This window comes from Dromaius novaehollandiae, chromosome 10 (assembly GCF_036370855.1).
Source record: "Dromaius novaehollandiae isolate bDroNov1 chromosome 10, bDroNov1.hap1, whole genome shotgun sequence".
Lineage (NCBI taxonomy): Eukaryota > Metazoa > Chordata > Aves > Casuariiformes > Dromaiidae > Dromaius > Dromaius novaehollandiae.
Genome location: NC_088107.1, coordinates 24868083 through 24883640, shown reverse-complemented (window position 1 = coordinate 24883640; position 15558 = coordinate 24868083). Strand labels below are relative to the sequence as shown.

General features: G+C 50.3%; 1 protein-coding gene across 4 annotated transcripts in view; it reads right to left on the bottom strand.

Moving 5' to 3' along the window:
* Positions 1–15558, bottom strand: part of CPEB1 (cytoplasmic polyadenylation element binding protein 1) — a 47601-nt gene that overhangs the window by 22574 nt on the left and 9469 nt on the right. For 2 of the 4 annotated variants that reach the window (XM_064517662.1, XM_064517661.1), the window contains exon 3: positions 6040–6228. In XM_064517662.1, coding sequence (XP_064373732.1) covers positions 6040–6228 — 189 coding nt within the window. Of the gene's footprint in view, positions 1–6039; positions 6229–6489; positions 6751–8960; positions 9358–15558 lie in introns of those variants that run through there. The other 2 variants (XM_064517664.1, XM_064517665.1) reach the window with 2 other exon arrangements.

Genomic DNA, 15558 nt, shown 5'->3' with positions numbered 1-15558 from the left:
TGGGCTTCAACTCGAGTGCAGCTGCAGATGAACTCGCATGAAATGAGTCTTCTTGTTGCCAAGGTGAACATGGTAAGTGATCCCTCCCCAGACCTGAAGCTTCCCCCTCACTAGGGAGAGAAGAAAGTCAGCTAGGACACTTCAGTGACACATATCCAATAATCCAGAGTTATCTAGACACCGAGCTCTTCTCCAGCAGCATAAGCCTCTGAAAGTTCCCTCTAGCACAAGGAGAAACAAAGTCTCCTTAAACAGCCAGAGCCAACAAGTCCTCTGGGGGCCTCCCTTACCCAAACCCTCTGTTCCTCTAGAGTCTTCCTCAAGCTCTGCAGCCGAATGCTCAAAGCAGGCAGCTTGAGCCCTGTAGGTAGGCAAGCAACTGTTGTGTTGTGCTTACTTGCAACAACCTCCCCCAGACTGATCAGCAACACTCACTGACCTTCACTTTAGCTATGGCACAGACCAGCACTACACCTGGACAGCCCCAGAGAAGACATAGTGCTTCCTTCTGCCAAAAGTAACCAACCCCAAAGGGGAGGGCTTCTCAGGAACCTGCCACCACACAGTATTTCTGAGGACAGTCTGCAAACAGCCTGCCCTGGGGGAGCAGCTTACAAGCCCTTGCTGCTGTTTGCAAGGATAGAGGCTAGGAGACCATGGAAGACAGCCATGCTTCTGTGCAACGGGCCTTTCCTTTTGTCCTTCAGGAGACAGGGGTTTGCCTTGCAGGCTTTGGAGTGATTCTTTCTTACAAGAATGGAGGCTTCAGCTATCTGCTGGGCAATGCAGAGCACACTGCCTGCAGTTCCAGCCTAGTAGATTTTAAGCAACTAAGTATAATCAGCACGTTCAGGTCTACTGCAGAAAGGAGAAGTTGCTGAGTTCTGGGGAGCAGGAGAGTCAAGGGTTGGAGGCATTCAGCAGCATTTCCCTACCACAGACCGTTTCCCTAGCACTGGAACAACCGCCTGTACAGCTGTAGCCTTGCTAGAAAGCGAGATGGCAGCTGCCACCCTGGAAAGGCTACAGATGAGACTGGAGCTGCAGCCTCAACAGCACATCCAAGACAAAGCTCGAGTCTGTTGCTGTACCAGCAGCTTTTCGGATCATGCACCAGGCAGAGAGGCATACACAGCTGCAGCAAGGTGGTCCACCCTGACCTAGGCAGGCAAGAGCTAGTCTGCTCCACGCTGCACTCACCAAGATGCAGACATCCATGAGCGCTAAACTGCAGAGCTGATCCTTCTGAAAGCGGCCTTGCAGTCCACAAAGCCAAAATGCCATGAAGGGGGCAGTGAGCCTCAGTCTGCAGATACAGGAGAGAAGCTTCTCTCCAAGGAAGGACTGAAGAAACAAGCCCCTTCTGTTCACAGGGACATGTGCCAGAAAGCATAAACCAACCCGGAAATTGCTCGTACCTGGGCCACAGCCAGGCAGTTGATAACCTGATGCAACACAGCAGACCTACAGGACTTGCTGCAAAAGGACAGAGGCCCCACACTCAGGTCTGATGGGCAGGGTTCAATATATTGACAGAAGCTTCCTCCAGTGCATTGCTAGCCTAGCAAGCCTAGTGTTAACACGCCGGTTCTAGGAGGATTTCCCAGTAGGCAAGTCTGTCTGTCCCACATCGGGTTAGTGCAGTCTCCCAATGTAGGACAGGACAGACCAGCCAGACCTAGCAGCTGGCACACAGGCTAAACACCAGTCAGGGAGAGATGCAAAGATCTGCACGCAGATCTGCCTGTGTACTGCTGTCACTGATTATCCAGGCAAAAAACTGGAACAAGACACTATTTTTTGTGCTTTAAGAACAGGGCAGCAAAGACAACAGATACCACCCAAGGGCAGTCCTATCATGTGCCTCTTAACCCCTGCTTACCTCTGCAGAGGGATGAACTGGTAGGTCTTAATGCAAGTGACTACACACTATAGGGCTACTTTAAACAAGGAGAAACGCCACCTCAAACGCAGCTGGCAATGCCAGGACTGGAAGTCTTCAAGGCCAGTTTCCTGCAGAAGCCCCTCCCTGTGCCACAGAGCAGGTTCCTGGGACATGATGAAGTGTTTCCAGTCTGACAGATCTAGTGGCAGCCGTGGGTTTGATGTGCCTTTCCTGCTATGAGACAGCAGTTCAGTCCTACAGCCAATAAATGCAGCCGGCTCTAGTCTGCAGCAGCTGCTGCCTCCCGGACAGGCTTTCTCCAGACACACCAGCTTCAGGGACTGGCACTGCATCTGGCATGCTCTCAAGGGCTAAGTGAGCATCCTTAGTGCATTATGGTGCCGGATCCAGAAGGAAGATGCATTAGAAATAACCATGTCTGCATCCAAGCAGTTCAGCATCCCTTGTTGAAGGGGGACAGACAGGACCAGAGCGCACAGACAAGCCTAGCTGCATTCTGGCCTCCTTTGGTATGGCAGAGCCCCAGCCCTTAATCGGTACCCGATCCCAATGCACCAAGCTGCACCGCAACACAACCCTGGGCACACAAGGTGACACCAGTAGGGTCTGCGGCCAGAGGGTCCTTTCCAGACTTAGAGCTCCAAGCTGGCAGAGACCATGCAGACGGAAGAGGAGGTCCCAGCTCATCAGTACTCAAGCACAGGCACTGCAGGGGACCACATCAGCAATATTTTTAGCTTGACTGTTAATTTTTTGCACTGCCACCCTTCTAGCCACCTCCCCATGGGTCCATGCAGCTGAGTCACTGCTGGAACCTTCCAAGCGGTTGGGTGCCAGCAGCACAACAGCTCTGTTTGGCAGCGCTGTCCCTCCCCATCCTCTAGAGACAACCCAGTGCTGACGCAGCCTCACCTGCTCTCAGGATGTCTTGGAAACCCCAGTGCTTGGGTCTAGGCCTGCTGCAGCCTCCCATGCCTCAGTGCTGGGGATCGGGAGTGGCTGGACACAATAGCATCCTACCACATCCCTCTTCCACCGGCACAGCAAGGCCACCTGGATGTTTGCATCTGCCAGCTCCTCAGACCCGCACAGCTTTCAGACACAGGAGCGCTCCCCCGCCACCCAGAGAGGAAGCATTTCATTAGCCTTTCAGACGATATTCCTGAACTACGAGATCGCCCCTACCTCCCCTCCCAAGGCACTCTGCATTGCAACTCCCAGGCCCTAACGAAGGGGAGAAGGATGAGGCTCTGCAGACGTGGGAGGTGTAGGCAGACTGAAGCAATACAACAGCTGCGCACAGATATCAGTGCTTCACTTCTCTAGCAAGCATATGCCATCCCCACAGCTCTTGGAGCAGCAGAGAAAACAGCAGCCCAGGCCAAGGAGTGCCTCTTGCCTGGCTGCTGCACACCCTGTAATGGAGGGCAGGATGGAGAGGGAGAGTGTGGTCTCAGCAGGGAGAGCAGGGCAACACCCCCAGCTGTACAGCACTCAATCCACCACAGAGCCTCTGAAGGCCAGAGCTTCCCCTGTGGAAGGAGCACAGCTGCTTTGGGCTGCTTTATGCCCCAGTAACCTCCCTCCACCAGTACTGACAGGAATACCAGGTGTGAGCAGTGAGGAAACAGTCCTTCCCAGACATACTTGGTGCCACTCTCAGCAGCTGCTGCCACAAGTTGTCACACACAAACACACAGGGAGCCCACAGCTCAGATCCTTTCCACAGCTCTTCCCAGGCCTCTGCGGCAGAAGCTCCAGCACTAGGCACTGCAGTCAGGGGGGCATCTGACACTAGATACAGCCTCCATGAGCACGGAGGTCACCAGAGCACCTTCAACTCATCTCCAAGTGCATCTCCCTTTTGAAAGCAGGAACCCTTCCACCTTTGACAGCAAATCCCCCCGCAAGGCACCACAGCGCATGCTCAGCTCTGCCGCTCAGGCCACAGCATGCAGAAGCCTGCCACGTACTTGTGTAAGCGCTACTCTCTCGCAGACTGGCCGAGCTGCAGAGACATCCTCACCCCTGCCAACGCAGCCTGGCAGGAAGCTGGCCAAGCAAGCGCTGGAAACTGCTACAGCTGATCAGGTGGGGCCAGGACATCTGCACAGAACAGCCGCCTTGGCGTGCTACAGGCCTTATGCTGCAGCGCCATTGTGCATTTAGCCCTGCACACTGTGGCTGTTACAGTGCTAGCAGAGCCATTCAGCGTGGACATGGCTTGCTTTAAGACTGCTCCTTAAGTCAGGATCCTGCAACATGCATTCAGCACCCCAGAGTCTGTCAGCAACCCTACGGGCATCTGGGCACTGGCTGTTGTTCTAGGAGTGCAACGGGCTGGACAGCAGCTTAACTTCATTTCTCCACCATCCTTGAAAGTGATGGTTCCAGCAAGGGTTTAGCAGGCAACAAAAGCAGGACCGAGCTGGTGCAGCTGCTGAGTGCATGTGGTATTGCCTGGCACATTTATGGTTTGTTAAAGGAAACCCATAGGGCCATGTGCTGGAGGAGAGCAAGACTGAAGCAAGCTGCTGCAGCCTCACTTTAAGCAGACCCTAAGTACATGTGCTAGGGCCCACGCATAAGCCTGCTTACTATGTCTTGCAGAAACTAGCTGTAGAAACTGAGCTCTGCTGGTGAAGCTGATGCTTCACACTCCAGAGCCCCATAAGTGATTTTTAGAACCCCTATGGAGACATTGTGCTGCTTCCCGGAAACCTAGCTCTTTCTCCAGAGGATAGCATCCCCTCAGGGCGTGCAGCTGGACAGAGGTGGCCTGGAGCACCCCCTCCACCCCCAAACACCTATCTGCCTGCATCGCCCTGCCCAGACAGCCCTCGGAGGGCACCAGAAGCTATCTACATTCCTGTCAGCACCAACTTTGCGCCTGGGGCCTCCTGTGTCACCCAAGTCTGCGCAGAGATGCACTACCCTTTTAACAAAGCAGCAGCATGCTGCTATAAAGGGATGAGTTTCTGTAGCAACCAGGCTGAACTTGTACAAACTCTGCCAAAGCACTAGATCTTTCCATGGACTGATACTTGAATGAACACACCACCATTTGTGAAACTGCTCTTTACAGCCCTCAAAGGCCTGGAAATGAGCTCTTCCCCGTCTCTTGTACCCCCCACAAGCAGGCCACAGGGGTGCATTAAGTTAGTGCATCAGCACCCCTTTCTCCTCCTGCACACATGCAGTTTTCCAGAGAAGCCTAGGGTCTCTGGAAGAGTTAACTGAACGCTGCCTGCATCATGCTGGAGAAGCACCCAGCACCCTGAACAACTCCGCATCTGATCCCGGGAGCGGAGGCAGCGAACAGCACTGGGGGAAGGGCGAGCCAGGCAGCAGTGCACGGCTGCAAGCCCACACCCTGCTGATCGCATAGGTTTGTGCCGGACCAGAAGAGTTAAAGCGAGAAGCCATTCCACTGCATCTCCTCCAGCCCGCTGCGAGGAACAGACTGATATTTCTAGTTGAACGAGGGAGCGGGGAAGGATCCCTCCGAGTCTCCACGCAGCCTGCAAGCTGCGGGCTGAAGTTGTTCAGTTGGGTGCCGCCTGTGCCTACCACACCCCACAGGCAGAGTTCGGCAGCCAGCGCTGCCGTAGGGTAGCGGCGAGTGCCGCTGCCCGCACTTTCAGGCAGGCAGGGAGGGGGTCCCTTTGCAGGCGCGCACACCCCTGCCCGCAGAGCAGCGCTACCTGCCACCGGGGATTTTCCTCAGGCTGCCAGAGCAAAGTTCAGCCTCGCTCCCACCCGGCACGTTTAGTGTCCTAACACCACACCCCCCCACCCACTCCATCCAAAGGCAGGGAAAGGATTTCTCTCCCGCTCTCTCCCCTCAGCTGTTATTCCTCTGCCAGCATTACAGCGCCGAGCAAAAGATGAGCCCAGGCACTTTTGTCTGCAGTGAACTGACAGCAGCCCAGAGGGGGCTGTGGAACAGCCAGCCTCAGCCTCCCCAACTGGAGCCTGCCCTCACGCTTGCCTCCACATTACACAGGCATTAAGGCTCAGGAAGCCCCCCTCACCAACGGCAGCGCTCCGGTTATACAAGCTCTGCTTTAGCTCAAAAACAGCATAAAAGGAATCCAACAACTGTTGCTGCATGTGTCAGCAGAGAGACTCACCGGACTGTGTGCTGGTTTGTGCTGCAGCGTCAGAGTCCTGGGTGCTCCAGGGTCTGTCCCACCCTGTCAGGTTGAGCGACTGCAGGCCAAGGCACAGATCATTGGTGTCTGGGAGGCCACGGGAAGACTCTTGCGTGGATGTGGGGAAAAGCATCCTGCTCGCCACTGCTTCTTCAGAGTCCTGGAAGTCTGCTCAGATTGAGAACAAACAGAAGCTTGAGAGTTCAGGGCTGTTTCTCTTTTAAAGCAGGAGTTTTCCAAAGCGTTAAGCCCCCAGCCGCGTCTTGTACCGCTCGGAAGCCACTGCTTCTGCAACTAGCAGTTGCACCCCAAAAGGGAGGGCTACCATATGTCCAGAATCCAGCCCCCCACCCCCCTCAGCCCCTCCACCTTCCTATCCCGTCTGCATTACTGACTGGGTCAGCATGTGACCAGGCTGCTGATGCTTACTGTGCTGACAGTGACGTCACTCAGCCATGCAACAGAACTGCATCAGCTCTTACAAAATAAAGGCAAGAAGAAAGGATAGATTTCCCCCTGGAAGACGAGACAGCACGCAGGAGGAAAGAGGTGCAGCTACAGTAAATCAAGGGAGGCAGCCAGCACAAAAGCAGAGCTCCACGGTACGGCACAGCAGACAGGCTCAAGGCAGCAATCCCCCCAGCAACGACGAGAGCAGCAGCGACAGATCAGACAGTTTTAGTGCTACCCAGCTCTCCTGTCCCCGCCTCCCTCCACCCACAAAACCCAAAAACACTTTAGTCCTGGACAGACTCCAGCTGCTGGCTCCAATTCAGAGCCCAATGCAAAGCTTCACAATTCTGCTAGCATAATCTATTTGGTTCAACTTGGCCACTGAGCCTCACTGACTCTGCATTGTTTACCATTGAGTAACAAGGATAACCTTCAAACCCCCCCACGATACAAAGAGAAGCGCATTATCCTGGACCAGGCCGAGTGGGCACATCACCCTGCTTTAGCAAAAACAGGACCAGGCAGAGCGCAGGACCCATTTCACAGCAGGAATTTTCATGGCCTATTTCCCTTCCAGGCGCCTGGTCCCACCGAGCCCTCCCCTTCCCTGCGGGGCGTTCACAAGCCTACGGTACCAGCGATGCCGGATTCTTGCCTCGGTTTATGCCTGTGCCAATAGCCTAGGGAGACACAGCAGGTTCATAGTCTGAGAATTCCAGTTTACTGCGGGAGCTGGGGGCTGGTGAAACCACAAGATGCTCAGCTGTGTTACCCAAAATCTGAGTCAGAGGGCATTTATAAGGCAGCTCCCAAGCAGTGGCAGCTGTCTCCTCCTCCTCCCCCTGCCTCCACACCCTCCCACTGTGCCATCAGATGTACACCTCGCACACACCACTCGCTGCTCTCCGGCAGGGCGCTGCAGTGACTCCAGCCTGTCACGTTATCCCTCACGTGCAATCCCGGCCATCCCAGACGCTCCGACAGCGTCCGTGGCCTCTTCTTTCATGCTCAAGTCATCCAGTCACCCGCAGCCTAGCAAAGCCCGGACAAGACCCCAGCAGTCGGGCCCCCCAGGCGGGAAGCAGGCTGCTTCACCATCGGTGCGGCGCTTGCCGTCACCCGCTCACGCCAAGGAGGCCCAAGTGCTGCAGTCAGGACGCGACCAGGTGAAGCTGTACTGGTGGGCGAACTGCAGTCTTCCCCCTTCCCAGCTGCAGCCTCCTCCACAGCACTTCACTGGGATATCATCCCCCGGGTTTTTCTACTCCTCTAGTTGTACTACTACAAGCTGTAGTAGCAATTCAGTCACGTTACTACCAAGCACCTGAAGCAGCACTGAATTTTCTTCTGAAAGCATCATGCTGTATCTTCAGCAGGGTATTTTACTGCATTAATTCTCCCAGTTAGCTTTCAGATTGCATGTTTTGGACAGGTCCTAAAAACCTTCATAATGCAGCTGTAGGGAGGAGAGGATAAAAGCATATTGCTCAGACAACTCAGTTCCCACAGCAACCATAACTTGCCCATATGAATATGCAACACTGCCATGTTTAGGGAAATGCACAAGTGCTCTGCTGCAGCCCAGACCCCTCACAGCCAGCAACTACCTTCCACTCATTGACCAGTATCTCGCTGGGTTTTATGCCATCTTCCCAAGATCACTCCCATCAAGCTGGGAAGCAGGGACCAGAACAGAGAAGATGCACACTGCAGAACTAATCCCACCTAGAGTCCCTCATCCAGCATCCTGAATGAAACCCACCACTGAAAAAAATTAGGAAAACAGGGACCAAATTAATCATTAGAGACAAAACACTCAGCATAGCATTCTAATCTAGTCATGCAGGTTTTCCTTAGTGATCTGTTTTCCAGGAAATAAGCTGTTTTGTTTAACTGAAACCAAGCAGATTCAAGTTCAAGAGATCCATTTCCTTCTGATGGCTCCAATGCGCATTAAAGACAAGCTCCCTACAATTCTGTTACATGTACAACCGCTCTGACGAACAAAGAAGTTTTAGGTAGCCAGCATTTTTTTTTAATGAGACTTTTTTCCATCCTAAGCAAACAGCCAGCACAAGCCTGCTTCCCCTTTAAACAGCTAACAACCATGCTGAAAGATGGATATGGGCCATACAGGAAGAAAACCAACTTAAAAAAATGGAATTTAAATGGATTTCTGGAATACTTGCTTTCAAATTCAGAGTCTGGAAATCTGCTACAAAGCAGTCAGTTGTTGATGGCAGACAAAACTAATAAGATACTAGGGCAGGCAGAATTAATTTCCTGCAGAAATTCAGTATAAAGAGTCACAACTTGGAGTTAGTTGCAAGTACATGTTTACCAAATATTAAATAGTTTCACTTTGCCATCTGGCACAGTCCAACCCAGACCAAATGCTTTGTCACAGACTTTTCCAAGCCCCAGGAACTAGCGCGAGTGTTTCCAACCTGATTTTTTCCCTGGAGTTGCCACTGGAACCCAACCATCCTGGCAGAGGGAGCTGTGCTGCACTGGGCTTGTGCCCAGGAGTCTGGAAGAGACCGAACTCCTGCCTTGTGAGCCGGTTAGGTTTCGTTTCAACATCGTGAGAAGCAGGTCCTTAGTGCAAAGCTCCTGTGCAAGTCTCAAAGCAGGCGGTTTTCCTGGATGACATCCTCCCACCAAGTCCAGGAGATCCCTGGAGCCAGGGTACACTGCGACATAGGCTGGAGAGCTTCCCACACCACTGGTCTGACAGAAAGCTGCATTTTTCAGGCTTCAGAACATTCAAAAGCTTTCAAAGACTTCTTAAAGAGAAGCATCTCTGCGCAGTTCAGCCTACAGTCAAACCCTATCGGCCAAGCGCAGCCAGCTGCAGCCCCAACTGCTTGTCCCCACCCCAGCACTCGCCTCCACTTACGCAGATGAATTGTCAGAGGAAACTGGGTTGGGGAACTGGTCTGGTTAAAACCAAGCCATCGGGAGTTAGATTTAGCCTGGCTCATTTCCCTGACCTGGTATGCAGCATGGCTCCACCAACCAGGCATTTGAAACAGGAAAATATTTGGAAAATTACAGCTTAGCCTGTGGCAAGAGGACAAGTAGGGACAGGCACTAAGAGCTGTCACCCACAGGCAGTTTGTGGCAGATGTGTTAAGGTAGCATGAGAAGTTGAGCCTGGTTCAATCCCTACCCCATAGCAGCAGCATCCCTCTGCTCCATCATACTTGTTCCAGCAGTCTAAGAAACATGACACTTCATTCGAGTGCAAAGACATGCAAACGTTCAAGCCTTTCAGACTCAGGTCACCTGCAAAGCAAGCTAAAATCCAGCAAATGCATTTTATGTCTTGAAATCTGAGAAAACCAAGAGCTCACAGAAGGGAGCAGAACAGTTAAGTGACCATGAACCAAGCAAGCTAGCTCCCCCTCCTACTGCCTCTGCAACCACTGAAGAGGTCTCCCTTCACTCCTACGTGCCAACCTCTAGCAAAGCCTGAATAAGGAGGAAATGCCTCCATGAACAAGGCCCGAGTGCACAGATTAGGGAAAGGATAAGCACAGCTCAACAGTAGAGCAGATAGGAAGGAGCTCTGTTCACTGACTAAACTAGATGAAGCTCCAGAACATCTTCATGCGCAGCAACCTCATGGACTATGGGTCCACCCAAGGCGGAGCTTTCAAATCAAGTCCAGAGAAGGCAGCGAGACGACTGCCTAAGCGCTTCAGGTCACAAGAGGGAAGGCAGCTCACAGCAGTAGTTATGCCTTTCATACCTTTTTACACCTCCAGTTTCAAAGCCTGGAACTGCATCCATGAAAACAAAGCTTCCCAAGCATGTTTTGCACACAAGACAATCGGACTAAATCTTGAGGGAAAGCTTTTAGAGGAAGAGCCAACTGGATACCTAGGGTGCACTGGGAATCATCAGGGGCTCAGGAGAGCTCTTGTCTTAGGCAGAACCCTACCAGTTACTAGAGGTCCGTCTAATACCTGACTAAGTATCTTCCCCCTAATCTGAAAAATTCCTGGAGACATTGTTGCCATGTGAACTGCTTCACAGCCAAGCTGAAGGAGTTTGCCTTGTTCCAGTAACCAGACACTTGAAAAGCTAGCCATCAACTATTTAAGAAACTAAGGAAGAGGTACTGTGACTTAGCCTTGCTGCTCTACCTACTTCTCCCAGAAGAAAGGGTAAGAGATACTGCTACAAGATTATTGCATCAAAACCTGAACCAGAGTGCCAGGCCAGCACAGTAAGTCAGAAAATCCACCAGAAACCTGCAGGATCTACAGCAGCATGCATCCAATTTGCATCCGCTGCAGAGTACAACAGTCCTAGGCCAAGTCCTCACTGTGGAAGAACATGACCCCGTGACTTGCTCCCAATTGCTGATGTGATGAATTTTTATCTCTATTTACCAGAAATTATTTTCTGTTTACTAGAGCTACTTTCCAGGACAGAATTGCATTAATGTCTCTGACTATATGGACTCAACATCTCATTTGAAACCATCAAAGCCAAAGGCATTAGGTGTGTAGCTCTTCAGGCACGTAGGTGTTCAATTCCACTATTCCAGATCTGTATACTGGACAACGCATTTATCTTGGGCAAGCAGAAGGGTTCTCAGCTGCAAACCCTAGGTGAGCTCCCAATATCCACCTTGCCCAGGCCTCCTGTTAAACCCACACAGTTGAGGCAAGTAGTGCTGCATTTTGGGTCATTGCTTCTACAGCTTTGTCCCACCTTCTGAGATCACACACATCAAGTCAGCTGCATGTTTCTTGGTGGTTGCAGGACAGTGAAACAGAAGCATTTACCTTATAGCACCAGAGAGGACCTTTTGGGTGACTAAACAAGTCATTAACTGCAACTAAGAGCTGATTTCCAAGCAGGAAGCTGATTTAATTAGCAGCTAGTCTTGGTCTGCATTTGTCCTTTAGTTTTCCTTAAATAAAGCAGTCAGAATCATTAAGGCACCATGATCCACAACTAGCAGCCTCTACAGTGAGCTTGGCACCTTAAGCAACTCCTGTCAACTAGAGAGTCACCTAAGCATCTTCCCATTCTTTAGATGATGGACTGGCAACTCATATCAAGATAATGGATACTTTGTCTCATTTAAATGAGCAGAGCTTAATGAAAGGGGAATCAATGCTGCTGGTGAATTTGAAGTACCTACAACCACTTTTAAGTTCATTTGTTAACACATTGCATGCAGTTGAAACTGGCCATCTTAACCAGATCATGAGTAAAATGGGCATACAAAGCCTAAAGAGAAAGATTAAACAGGGAGTAAAGCTCCCTCTTGAGTAGAGCTGAAAGTTGCACCTATAGAAGGGCTAGTGATTTCAGAAGCTGGTTTAACTTCTCACAAAATCTAGCAGCACCATCTTCCACACTATGGCCCAGCTTAAAAGCTTGGAAAACTTGCAACCTGAACAGCTGCACAAAAGCTACCTAAACAGCACAGCTTTGCTCACATTGTTATTCAGACCCAAGACAAACATGCAGCTTTAAATTTGGAGGAAGAGAAACATCTGCTATGAAATAGTTGCTCAAGGAGAGGTGTGGCACCAAACTGGACCTCCAACACCAAAAGCTGTGGCATGCACAGCCACTAAAAGCTAGTGTCTGCACTACATGTGATCTCACTAAGAAGTTTTGCCTTTCATCAACTCAGCCTGAAAGGCAAGTGCTTAAGCACGATGTGAGCCCTGTCTCAGAAGCTACCAGACAGGTTCTACAATTACAGCTTTCATCACCAGCAGCCACCACACTGCTTGTACCCTTTGGTTTGGGTCAGTGACCTAAACCAAGCGTTTAGGAAGCTCCCGGAGCTAGCACCTCTGAACTACTGCAGCGATCAGACTGGGCCTCACCCAACTCGGATCATTTTGACAAGACAACTAAGTCCACCAAGGACTACCATTAACTGCAAACTGATCTTGGTAGAGATTTAAGATTAGGTATGCCAAGTTCAGTCTCCAGCATTAGTCCCTTCTGCCACACAGGTCTGCCCAGGTCTGGACACCTCTCCAACTGTGTCAAATACAGAACTGCTGAATAAGCTTATACTTTCTCACATTGCTCAGACCAATGCTGTACTGATCTCAGCACCGTCTTGCTGCGCACTTCACTGTGCCAAGTGAGGTGTCTTCAACACATGTTCGTGTTTCCCCAGTAGCATTAGTGAAAGGTCACAAACTTCTGCAGTCCCTTCTCTACCACGTGTAATCCTCTTAATGCTGAAAGGGGCTTCTTAAATTTATCCTGGATTGGACTGGTATTTAGTTTGACCTGAGGAAGACAACTGAAAAGCTTGAGGGACCATGAATAGATTAAAGTACAAGTATTTCCCCTACAGGATTAAGCCTCTTCCCCAGGCCCTCCCCACCAAAAGAGTTTAAGTTGTAACAGATGAAAGTTCTGTATAACAACTACATTATAGGTGGGTCTCCAGGCTCTTCAAGTTAAGAAAGGCAGTAGGGAAGACTGCACATGCTATGAGTCTCATGTACAATACAGCCTAACTACAATACACAAGCTGTTCTTGCACTGAATAAAAAAAACACCAGTGGCTCATGAATTCTTCACATGCAATTTAGCTTTCAGCAGTGGCAAGATACACAAGATAGCCCCAGCTCAGAACAGGGTTTTTTCCTTCTCATTCTGCTCTACTATGGAGTCACCTACCCAGAACCTAGGGTCACCAAAAGCAAGACTTCTCCTGCATAGCCTTGCCTGGTTCACCCTAAGACATGGGAAACAGCTCTGATGACCTGCTTCAGTTTCTCAACCACCCACCCTGCTGCATGTGCAGAGGGCAGGATTAGCTGCATTGCATTTTGAATTTTAGTGCATTACCCCAACAATCAGCTGCTCAGCCTTTTGGCCATTAGGCAGGAGTTTATGCAGGAGAGCCTAAGCTCAGGTGCAAGTGCAAAACAACTCTCCATTTGTGGATCATGGCTGTCCTAGGATTCATGTTCTTGCTGATAGCACCAACTTTTTAAAGATGCTCATTAGCAACGTGCCGAACAACTGAAGCAGCCCATGCACTTTACTGCCCCAGAGACAGAAGGAAGCTTGTGTAATCGTTGCATTCAGGCCCTGGTTACCTACTGAGGGATCCTGACAAAACAAGGCTGAGACACTGGGCAGATGCTGACTCACCCCCACACTTACCACTGATAAGTGCTGGACCAGCCTGGGTAGCTCTGGTTGTACTTCATTATCAGTCTCTTGTACAGCCCAGATGCACCTTCCAAAAAGGTCAGGCGTTTCCATTAGACTATACGGTGAGGGCAAAGGCAGCCACTTTCTAGTTTTGGCTTAGTGCTGCACAGTATCACTGGGAAAGTGAGCAAGCTGCATCTTTCCTTGTGCTACCACAAGTACTTGTGCAACTGCACAGGAAGCCCACACAAGCTAAAAACCTTCTGCCAGGTTATTTAACTCTGAGCAGGTCCCAGTCCTGGTCCCCAAGCTGCATGGGTGGTTGTGCCAGCAGTCAGCATCTACTTGTGAAACCAGCCTCAATGTCTTGCTCTGTCAGGAACAAGAAAATCTGCATTTGATGGTGCTGTAACACATCCCAGACAGCACAGCCTTGTTCCTCTGCAGCAGAAACAATGTTTCCCACAGGAACTGTTTCTTCTTCCTATGCAAATCCATCATTTGTCTTAGGGAAGCACTCGTCCACACAAGTTACTCACTGATAACCTGAAGCACAACCACAGTTTAACACCTCTGCAGTGAAGTTTGCTGGCCTCCGAGCAAGACACCATCTCACAGCAGCTGTGCACCAAGCAAGACCCTCTTGTTCCAGATATCCGTAAGAGTAATAACAGTACTGAGACTTACTTGCAGAGGGTTAGTCAGTAGGTTCATTCATTCATTGCCAGGTGAATGCCTTAGTCTCGCCAGAGAAGTGCTTTACAAGCAAGTCTAAAAGACTGTTTACATTAATGATATCAAGCTCAAGTTCTGACCTTAGCAGTACTGCAGGTTAAAGCTGGTATGTTAACTCTAAGCCCAGACCTAATACTAGAACTAACCCACATCTTCACAGGAAGAAACCCTCCTGCTAGAGCAGATGATTTCCTTCATCAACCAGGTTAACTTGGATGAGTAAGCTGAGACTTAGGAAGCGTTTCCATTCCAAGTTATAAATGGAATAAGAGAACTATAGTGAGGATTTCTACAGCAGCCAGAAACAACTCCTTCATTAACTTGAAATAGTTCAACAGGGAGATACAGGAAAATATTTTGATGGGTTTATTGCTCCCTTATGCTTCCAGTGCATCAAGGTTAAACCTAACATTGAGTACCATTGTTTTAAGGGACAGAAATACCTAAACAGCTCAGTACAACAGCTAATCTCTAAAACACATTACTAACCAGAATACTGACCTGAAATCAGTAATTTTCCCTATTGAACTGCCCAGGAATAGACAGCATATCCTCCCAATACTGTTTCACTAGCCATGTTTCAAGCAATGTTGTGTTTAGACATGCTCATAGAAGCAAACAAGCCACTTCTGGAATTGCTGCAGTGCTAGCACAGGATCACATGGCCAGGTCAGTCTCTAGTCCACAGCGCTAAGCCCCTCAAATACCCAGGAGATTAAGCTGCACTGGAAGTCATCTGGTAGCAGTCATTTCACTAGTCCAGAACAAAGTTACACTGCATCAGGCTCAGAGTAGATCTAGTATGAAGAGTTCAAGACAATTGTTACAGCAGTGTTCAGAAGAAACCACAGGAAACAGCAAGACAAGTGAGGCCTTCAGTTTTCAGAGGTCCTGCTGCTTTTGAGCACAAAAAAGTATGACTGAAACAGGCAAGCTGGAAAGCTGGTAGCATTAGGCCAGGCAGGACACCGCCACAGCTGGCTAGCTGATCCACAAGATGCCTAGACACTGGTTTGCAGCTTTTACCTCCCCATTTGATTCAGGTGCGTAAAACAACTGTCTCCCAGTGACTGCAAGGAAAGCTCATCTGGCTAGAGGCCTGCAAGGTCACCAGGCAGTGAGGTTTTCGTTTTATTTCCCATTTGTTTTGGT